This window comes from Orycteropus afer, unplaced genomic scaffold, assembly GCF_000298275.1.
Source record: "Orycteropus afer afer isolate SDZICR_OR568_19922 unplaced genomic scaffold, OryAfe1.0 scaffold00029, whole genome shotgun sequence".
NCBI classification, from domain to species: Eukaryota; Metazoa; Chordata; class Mammalia; order Tubulidentata; family Orycteropodidae; genus Orycteropus; species Orycteropus afer.
The window spans coordinates 9,404,569-9,415,332 of record NW_006921616.1 but is presented as its reverse complement, the minus strand read 5'-3'; the positions used below and the strand labels follow the sequence as shown (position 1 = coordinate 9,415,332).

Here is a 10,764-nt window from a genome sequence, read left to right as displayed (position 1 = left end):
GTCCTGCCGGCGCGCAGCCCCCTCCTGCAGACAGAGTCTGGGGCGCCCGGTGGGGGACTGTGCCCTCCAAGTCGTCGCACGGCTTCAGCTGGTTGCTGGCGGAGATGCCCGGGAAGAAGGCGCGTAAGAGCGCGCAGCCGAGCCCCACGCGGGCGCCGGCAGGTACGCACGAACCGGGCCGGGGAAACCAGGCGGGCTGGAGTGGCGGCCTCCGGAGGCCGGGGTCCGGGCTCAGGCCCCGACTACACGGGGCTCCAGGTCGGGCCAGGTTTGCGCGCCCGGGGCCCCTCCAGGAAGTCCTTGCGGGGGTTTCCCAGGACTGTGGCGACGGCGCGGGAGGCAACTACACTGGGGGATTGGGATGCCTCTGCCCGGGACGGAAAGCCTCTTCTCTTGGCTCCCCTGCCCCCCATCTCCGCCGATTGCCCCGCTCGGGGGCCGTGGGGACCAAAAGCGCAAGCGCAGGCGGCTGCCGCGAGGAGAAAGTCATTGCCATGGCAGGTGGGGGTGGGAGCTGCCCCCAGCTCTGCCGGCGACCAGCCTTTCGGTCCGGAGACGTCGTCCTCAGCGGGCCTCTGCTCAGTTACTAAACACCAACAAACGCTTCTCCCTACACGTTACCAAAGCTGGTACTACTGCCCCAGCTCCTCCACACAGGGCTAATTGAGGGTTTATGGAGGCCGCGCCAAGACCGCTACATTTAGGAACCTGGAAAGCCTTCTTTGAAGCTAAACAGTATACATTTTTAATTGCGGCAGGGGGAGGGGCGCTAGAGAGAAGAATAAGGTTTGGTCCCCAATCCTTTTCCACGCATCCATCCTTTCGCGCTCCACCCCCCGCATCTCCATCAGGTGACTTTTCAAGTCAAGCCCCTCCCCACCCCACCCCTTCTTTTACAAATCTTACCAAAGAAGGCAGCCCTCTAAGGGGCAGTAGCCAGGAAGGGTGCTTGACTTGAAAATCCGCGTGGGTCCTACTGCTATTGCATCAGAAGGTAATACACCATCTCCTGTAAGTAGTTTTCTTTTATACAGAGAGCCCTTGGGGCGCCAGAGGAAGTGGTGGTAGTTTGCAAATACGGCCATGGCTATGTGGGACAAGGCCCCTCTCTGTGGCTCTCGCTTGGGGTGGAAAAAGCTTTATCCACTCTTTGTGATACTCAAACTTGTTCCCAAAAGGTGTACCTAAAAGCTGTGCCTAGCCGTCTCCGCCCCACCTGCTTAGTTACTGATAACAAGGAGTAACAGAAAGTCAAACTTGATTAGATACTAGTACATTTACAGATGAAAAAAAAATTAAGGAAACAACGAGGAGCTGTTTTTTTTTGGTGACAGGGATAATTTTTGCTCTTAGAATCCACGGCTCCCAAAATTGTTTGCTGAATGATTACCTAATCTTTTTTGTTAGTTACCATCAAGTCCATTCTGGTGCTAATATCCCATTCACTTAAAAGTAAACATGTGTATCATTTCTTCTGAAAATGTTTGGAGAAAAAGTTTCCTGTATAAACCTATAGTTTATGAAGAATGGCATCTTATAATATTCTCTAGTAATTACTCTGTAATAGGGATTAGAAAGGATTTTGCCCAGCTCTTGTAAAGAGAGAAATTGATTGAAACAGAGATTTGAAAACTTGTTTTTACAGTTTATATGTATTTATTTATAGGAGCTCTGGTAGCATAGTGCCTAAGGCACTTGACTGCTAACCAGAAGGCTGGCGGTTCAAACCCACCAGCCACTCCTCGGAAGGAAGGTTGGGCAATCCTACTTCCGTAATGATACTGCCTCGGAAACCCAAGGAGGGGTCGCTAGTTTTCACTTATTTTCAGGCCTGGTCACCAGAGTTTGTAGTCAGTGATTCTTAATGTTCATAATCATGGATTTGAAGTGGATTGAAAAGACCTTCAGTTGCTCTTTGAAATGTCAGAGAAAATGAACATTAATGAATAGTATAGATTGAAGGTTAATTTCATTTACTTACAAATTTACTTGGAAATTAGGTCATTGTATACATAATTTTTCTTATATTAATATTCCATTAGTTACAGTATCTCAATTCTAAAAGGCAAGGAAACATAGAAATGAAACATTATTTATTTTCCACTTCAGTCACGTCCATAAAGGCAATAGGTTGGTATGGATCGTGGGTGCAGAAAGAAATGTTTGTTAGAGTAAAATGTAAACTTATAAATTACTTCAGAGAATTTGGACTTAATTTTGAAATAAGATGTAAAGAGTTTTGTGATAAAATTTCAAAGGAATTTTTAAAATGAAATGGATAGCTTTAGATTGGCTTGTTATTGAGGATGTAACCTAAGCTATGGATTATTGACATTTAATAAATAAATTGTACTAGAAAACAGCACCAAAGAGTTTAGAATTTGGCCTCTGTTCTCCGAACAGTCTTAAATGAGAGAACGGGGTGTCCCATGTGGCATTGGTAAAGGCCGGCTACAGTTACTCTTTGTGGAGATGGACATACTAAATTTTCCATATTGGAAAGTAAAGGTCCGTTTGCCTCATTCAGGATGCTTTTTTAAAAAAAATCAAAGTGACTTTACTATTTTTTTTGTTTATGAGTCTTAGTGTGTTAGTGTGTGTTAGTGTATGTGGAATGTGTGTGTGTTTGTGTGTGTGTTCCTTCTAAGTCTGTCTCACGTTCAGGGAACAGACTTCCAAAAAGCTAAGGTAAATATTCCATGCATTTGGATGAGCATATTAACTCTTGTGGGGTGCAGGCTGGAACGTCATCAATGCTCATGTTACTATTTGGTGTCTCTTTTCAGAGCGAGAAGTTGAATGTGCTATTCAGCTCAGGAGGATGGGAGACAAACTGAGTTTCCGGCAGAAACTTCTGAATGTGATCGCCAAACTCTTCCACTCCGGCACCTGACTGCTTCCGATGAGCCTTTGAATACGGAGACTCCTTTAGAAGGAAGGGTCCCCACTGTGCGCATTTCACCCATGGTCATCCAGGGGGACACAGGGCAGCCTCCTGGGTTTGTGGGTACCCTTGGAAATGAAGATGGAGGTTTCTTAGGAGCCATTCTTGGGCATGAGAGAGCATTGTAATACCATTTTGTGTGTTTGAAAGCAAGACTGGAAGAGCACTGAAAATGCGAAGTGATTACTTATACATTTCTTCTTTTGCTTAGAGAAAAAGAATTGTCCTTGTATCTCTGCTGAAGGTTGCTTCCGCCATATGTAGTGTCAGAAGGGTTGGTAAAACATGGTGGCTTTACTGGAAGAAACAGAGTATGTTCAGTTGTTGCCTCTGCTTTTGGGTGACAATTCCAGAACATTGTAGAATATTTGGTATATACATACTATCTTGTTTGAAATCAGAATAGCCAATGTTGATTTCGTAGATCACTACAAAATGTAAAAATCCTTTGATGATTTGTTTCTTGATGAAGTTGTACTGCTTTTGTTCAGAGACCGCTCTTTAAATGTATAGCTGTGGGGATGAACTGGAAAGTATGTACTTTCAAAAAACTCCATAGACTTGTAAGTCATTTCTTGGTGCCAGTAAAACTCTTACAGATTGATGATTAAATGATAAAGAATGTGGAGATTTTGCATAACCAAAAATAATAAAGGAAAAAAGAAAAGGAATTGGGACTTTTTTACTGATGTAATTATAACTTAAGACAAATCTCAAGTAACTGTTGGTAAGAAAACAAATGTCTAAAGAAGTTTATAAAAATCTGTTATAAAAATCTTTCTTACACTGGTCAGTATTGCACTCTATAAAAAAGGAGTTTTTAAAAGAAAATCTATCATGTTTTCATAATTGGGTTTTTTTTTTTGTTTTTTTTTAAGTAATGGATGTTTCTCATCCAGAATGAAAATTCTACATATATATATACATGATTGTAGGGAACTCTGGTAGCCTAGTGCCTAAGGCACTTGACCACTGGTGGTTCAAACCCACCAGCCACTCCTCGGAAGGAAGATGGGGCAAACTACTTCCATAGTGATAACCGCCTCTGAAACCCAAGGAGGGGTCACTATGAGTCAGGTCCAACTTGACGGCACATAACAACATGATGGTATACGTACATATTTGTGTGTACATACACACAAGGATGTGTGGGTAGGCACATTTGCATTAGAGTGTTATGCTGTGCACGTGCATACACACACAGACGCACACACAAGGATGTCTGTGTAGATACCGGATTGTTATTAAAAGTCCAGGCTATAAACAAAGTCCCCAAATACATATATAAGAGTAATGCCATGATTGAGTTTCTTCAATAAATAATCTTATTTATTATGCTTATTTATAATTAAAATCTTGTTTAGTCTGAATGTGTGTTAGTTAATCTTGTGTTTTTCAGTTATGAGACAAGGATTTCATAACTCAAATTCTTATAGTAGCAGGTTTTAATATAGATTATAGTCACTTTGAATGTAAAGTTACCTCAGCAGTGGCTTCCTTAGTGTTACATAAGTCTATTGATTTATTTCATTGAATGCTTTTAAAAACAAGTCTTTTTTTGGCTAGAGGCTGATAGTTGGTCATACAAGTATTTATGCTCTGTAACTATTTATATATATATATATATGATTTGATACTGTAGCAATAAAGTTAAAAAAGTTATCAACTTTTTTTTCCAGTGTGTCTGTGTTTCTTCTCTTGTAAACCTCCTCCTGTATGTTCAGGCAGACCAAAACATTTGAGCTGATTTCCCTCTGCAAGCTCCTTCTGACCACACCAGGTCCTGGGTAGGAGCTGCAGAACAAGGCATTTCCTGGTCTCTGCTGCCAAGAGATTTACACTTGAATTAGGACAGGAAATGGTAAAAAAAATGGGGGACAAACGGCGGCAGACATCCTTGGTGAGGGCTGCCAAGTGCCTTACATTAAGACCCCAGGGGGATTTACTGGAAATAAGCCCGTCAAGTCCATGGTGTAAGCAGAGGTACTATGAGCGCATCTTGATTGCACCAGGGTCTGAGGCTAGGCTGGCTCCTGCAGTTTTCTTCAGTGGCCTCATACTTCTCCTTGCTCTACCCATAGCCCTAGAGCTACACGTATTGCTTCATCCCAGCAAGTCATGTGCAGAAAGTAGCCGTGACGCGTCGTCTTCCTGTCTTGAGTGTCAGAACCAAGAGGTATCCCTGGATAGTAGCTTGGCTCTACCAACCACGCCTTCACACACCCCGACCCTCAAGAGGTCTTCTGACCACATTGGATGGAAATTGCCTCCTTTACGTGGGGGAGGGGAGCAAGGTCACAGCAGGAGGCGAGAGCTGGAGAGCCTGAGGGATGTAGAGCCCAGGAGAAGGCAGACTGAACAATGCGGCCAGCTCCCCCCGCGCTTGGGGCTTTGTATTGCAGGAGGAAGAGGGGCAGGTTGTCTTCACAAAAGGTGGGCCAGTCTGCAGAATTGGGCTTGAAGGTCTTTGGAGTGTAACTCCCTCCCTAAACCTCTACACATCCAGAACAGAGCCTTGCTTTAGCTAAAAGTACTTTTTGGAAAACTATATTTTAAAGTCAAAAAATTTCTAAGATACCCACATAATTGTATTATAAAGGCTATCAAGAATTTAAAAAATACTTATAGCTGCATTTATATTTAAAACAAAGCCTCAACCTGAGTAGTCTGTGCATTTGAAAATTATCTAACCAAGCCTCTGGAACCAGGATTGGGAACCATTGCTTTTAGCAGATGAATTTTGCTTGAACTGGGACTCCTTTCTTAAACACATGTGTTGTCATGTTTCTCTTGTGGAGGACAGAATGCTGAACAGGACACAGTGTACGGCACTTTCAGGACCCCTGCTTTCGAGAATGAAGCATAAATTAAAGTGGTGTGAGTTTAGTCCCTCCTTCAGGAGTGCGGTAGCATTTAAGTTAGTACTTGGAGGTAGAGAAAGATAATACATAGGTGGAGACTATAGGGTTGGGTTGCTACAGGACAGGGATCCTCCAAGAGGCAGTGACAAGATGGAAAGAGAGTGTGGGGAAGAATACACTCCCCTTGGCTGCATTGGAGGTGGGACTTCTGGAAGCACGAGGAGTAAGAACAGGGTTTAGAGAGAGGATCAGGGAGTCCAGTTCAGGTACTAACAAGTCACCTCCAGGTCTGTCTTCAGTTATTGAGTTTGGGACTCCATGGCATTCCTCGTCTTCTGGGGCTTTGGGCCAGAGATGGCAGAACTATTCCTTAAGCTCCAGTGCCTAGCGCTATACCTGGCAAGAACCAGAGTTGATTTGTGGAGTGAATGAGTGCGTGAATAAATGAGTGAAGGATTGGGGGCCAGATCCTTTGTCCACTACAGGAAAACTGGGAGGAGATCGTTGGATGCCCAAGTTCTCCTCTGAGCAGCTCCCTTTTGTCCCCGTCATGGTTTCTCCGTCCCCTTTCACCAGTGGTTTACATGCATTTTGAGGAAACCTCTTCCGCCCCTTGTTCTCTGCTGAGTAGCGGCACTCAGTTCCTCCGGCCAGAATTTTGGCCACCAGTGTTGTAACTGGGCAGGGACAACATAAACGGTGAAGACCCTGCCAAACTCTCAAACCTTGCACCAGGCAGATAATTGGCACGTAACCAATAGAACCTCAGACTGGGAGATGATGGAAAGATCATCACACCGTGGAATCCTGAAGCTGGCCTTTCAAGGTCGTTGACTGGCTGTGTGACCTTGGGCTAAGCAGCCACAGTCACTCCTCTGAAATCAGGACACTCAGATCATCTTTAAGTCGCTGGTGGTTTGAATTAGGAAGTGGCATGTCCGAAGGGTCTGAAGGCGTCCCACCACACTCCCAGTCCTAGTAGATTCCCACCCCCATCCTCATTCTCAACCTCATTTCAGATGTCTAAGAAAGGCCTAAAGAGTTTGCCAAAAAGAAGCAGGAACATGGGATTTTAAAAGCAAAATAAATAAAGTGTAAAAATCTCCTTTCTGATTCTTCTATCAGACCAGCCCTGGAGGAGATTGGGAAGGAACTTCTTTGACTTGTAAGCATTTTCTTGGGGAAGACTTCCCCCCGCATTCTGGCTTCCTGATGACTGGGCTCCTTCTTATATGTAACTGAAAATAGATGGGTCACCTGACAGACACACCCTACTGGGTAATCACTTAAACATTCTCTTGTAATAAGTCAGGGTTAAATAGCAAAACCTTTGTCAATCCACTGCAGGCACTGAAGGCTTCCCTTTAAAAGACTTCCTGAAATCCCAAGTGAAAAAAAAAAACAGTTACACTCGTTCACACCCACCTATCATTTCTTCTGCCTTGGTCTTCTTTCAAAATATGTTAATCTCCAAACCACCAAAACAATGGGAGAGCTGATCAGAGTTACAGATGTAGAGTCAGGATTTCTTGATTGAGGAGTGCTCTGGGCCCCAGTACCCCTCCCTGCACACGCACTGTACCCCAGATACCCTGTGGTTAGAAATAGCATGTGCCTAGATTTAGGTTTGGAACTAACATAGAACTTGTAAATACCTCCTTGGTGTTTCCTGTATTTTAGAAAGATACTTCTGTTCTTGTCATGCTGTTACTAGTCATCTCTAATGAACACAGGCGATTTGAAAGCGCAGTGTTCCTCTGATCACTGTTTCCAGCAGCTTCTATTTTGAGAATTAGCCTCTTGGTTTGACACTTACTCTGTGGGAATACGGGTATATGACTTGAGCTCTGCTTTCTTATAATATAGTGTAAAACACACCTCTCTGAACCACTGAAAACCAGTGAGAGAAAATTGCCACATCAACGCTCAGCAAGTGCGAGCTAACTGTGCCTTCAGGACTGAGGGTCAGTTGTTAGCTTTCTTGCAAAGCCATGGACGATCTTAACTGATTCAGACTGGACTAAGATGAAACGCTTTGAAGGTGGCAGGGGGTAGGAGTGGGTTGGGAGGGGGAAGTGGCCATGTTTCCCTTGGTGAGGCCATCTGTTTTGAGTTTGTACATTCAGTGATCGTAAGCCAGTTATTCTCACCCCGTATTTATCTGAAGCCTCTTGCCTGGATTTGTATAAAAACTCGGATTCTGATTTACATGGTACCTCTAGAACAGAAATAAGGCTCCCATCTGGTTACTTTGGTTTTGACTATCCTTAGTCAGGCTGTTTTTCAGTGGAAAATCCTAAAGGAACCAGGAGACTGAGAATTTGTCAATTTGCAGGACTGGGGTCAAAACCCGCTGTTTTTTGTTTGTCAATTTTTGCCTTAGGGAATGTGAGTTGTAGGTAGTGCTACTTTGAATCTGGATATAAATGAACAAAAGTTCCACAGCGTAAGTACTTCATACTGATCACCCATGGTGTACCAGGCACTTCCAAAACATAACTTTATTATTCCATCTAGTACTGTTTGTTCACTCTCCTACTTGGAAGAGATGATTGTCTCACTTATTTTATAGTGAAGGATTCCACTTCAGAGAACCAACAATTTCCCCAAAGTCAACTGGGAAATAAGTGGAAGGCACAGGATTTGAACTTGTGCCTTTCTGACCTCAAAACTATCTGTCTGTTTTTGTCTGGAGACCACAAGTGTCTCCCAGCATGGGGCTGGAGGCGGGACCCTTCCTAGAGTGAAGCTAGTTTGTTTTCCAGCCCAGCGCCTCATTAAACAGAGCCCTAGTTTATACCCCTGGGCTGTCTGAAGGCGGGAGGTTGATTATTAAGCCTGGAGATATGTGAGGAAATACTGAGAAGTGCGCGCCGTTGGCATTCCTCTAGTACAGCACAGCAGCTGTTTGTCACAGTCGCCAACAACGGATTCCAGACTCGGGAAAAGTGTCCCGTGTTATTCAAGAAAGCAGAGTCAGCCAGTTAGGGAAGGTGCTACCTCATCACATCCCCGGAAGGGAATTTGTGTGGATAAAAGTTTTTTACCAACTGGAGCTAAAACTAACACCTACTGAGATAGGTCTGCAGGAGCTATTGTAAGTGGGAAAGAAAAGGATTAAGGGGAACAGTCAAAACAGCAATGTGTGGGCTGGACCACTGCCTCCCCAGTTCCCCGGTATTTCATGGAGCCCGGGAGGAGGGCAGGAGGAAGAAATCTTTACCTCTATTTCTAACCCCCTTCCTTCCTCCCTTAAGGAGCTCGGCTTGTGTAGTGATTAAGGCATTTGGCTGCTAACCAAAAGGTCAATGGTTTGAACTCACTAGCCTCTCTGCAGATGAGGTAGTCTGCTTCTGTAAAGATTTATAGCCTTGGAAACCCAATGGGGGTGACTATGAGTTGACATCAACTCAAGGGCAATGAGGTTTGTTTTTTTTTTTTTTGGTTCCTTCCTCCATTTCTCCCCATTTCTCTCTCTCTCTCCCCCTCCATGTCTCTCTCTCTCTCTGTCACTGAGCAGTAGAAAGCAACCAAATGAACCAGCCTGCCTTCTGGAGGATTCCTTTTGAGCAAGTGTTGGGAGGTTGGGAGAGCGGCAGGGTCCATGGGTGATGTTTTGTGGTTGTGTGTTTTTCGTGCCATCCTCCTGTTTCTTGAAGGTTACTTTTAGAAACATACCCTGATCCTTTGTTTGTCTTAAAGATGCATACACATTTATCAGTTATTCAGAAAATAGAGGGGAGTAATCACCCCCTTTTCCATCAGAAAAAATAATGTCACATACAACGCTGTACGGCACCCACAAGTAAAGTGACAAAAGCACCCTTCCCAGCATCTGGAATTTTTACTGGGGTTTCATTAAAAGAAAACATTTCTGATCATTAGCAAATTAGGACTAGATGTGGAGTTAACATTCCAGATGCAGTTAATCGCGCAGCAGCTGTATAAGGAAGGATATAAGGAAGTCAGGCTAATACTTCACAGATGACTCCTTGTGTTGCCATGGAAGCCGTGGACCTTTCCTGGGGCCCTGGGAAAGCACCGGGCCTGCATGATAAATCTGGGCTTTCCTTGCAGCCTTTAAATTAACATAAACAAGTAAGAAAGGCGGTCATGAAGAATGGGTGTGGGATTCTTGCAAGCCACCCTTTCTTTAGAATAGGCAGCTACAGGGACAAGTACAGATCTTCACATGTTTAGAAACATACGCTGCTGTCATTTTTTCAATCCAATACATTTTACAGCTGTGTTGGAATTTTCTTCATAATAAATAGTGCAGAGAGGCCATGGATATCAGCCCCTTTATTGCAACGTTTTATTGTTTTATTACAAAGCTCTTTGGCCCTGTCCTGGTTTGCCTGGGCCTGTCTTTGTTTTAAAACTGAAAGTGCCTGTGTCCTGGAATGACTCCTCTGTAGGGGGCAGAGCAGGATCTTTGCTGCCCCAGGTATGAGTGGGATGTGGACAGCTCATGTCCCTGTGGCAGATTTAACTCTGAGGGTCTTCATCTGAATAACCTCAACCCGCTTTTTGTATCTTCCCTTTTGGTTCATTTCTGAGAAGGGGTCATCATACACCCAGGCCTGTGCCTCTCACAAGGTTATCCTAAGGGGACTGAAGAGCCCGTGGGTGATCACGGGGATTTGGCCCAGGGCCTGAAGTTTATAAGTCCCCAGTAAATGGTCATTGAAAAAAATGCTTTGGAGGATGAAGAGCTTACAAACACCAAACGTTATCGTGATTTTTGTTGGGATTATGAAGTGTGTGCTGAGTTAAGGAGTGATGGAAGCAACAGTCAAGAAATCAAACAATGTATGCACTGGGCAAATTTGCTGCAAAAGACCTCTTTAAAGCGCTGAAGAGCAAAGACATCTCTTTGAAAGCGAAGGTGAGCCTAACCTAAAGAAAGCATGGAGTTTTCAATCCCCTAGTATGCATGTAAAAGCTGGACAATGCAGA

The 10,764-nt window shown here is 44.2% G+C and overlaps 1 protein-coding gene across 1 annotated transcript; it reads left to right on the top strand.

The window, feature by feature from the left end:
- Positions 1 to 104: 104 nt before the first annotated feature.
- PMAIP1 (phorbol-12-myristate-13-acetate-induced protein 1) lies at positions 105 to 3,072 on the top strand. The gene is given in 2 exon segments (XM_042780239.1): positions 105 to 268; positions 2,787 to 3,072. Coding segments are annotated over 2 exon segments (450 nt in total).
- The last annotated feature ends 7,692 nt before the right edge of the window (positions 3,073 to 10,764 follow it).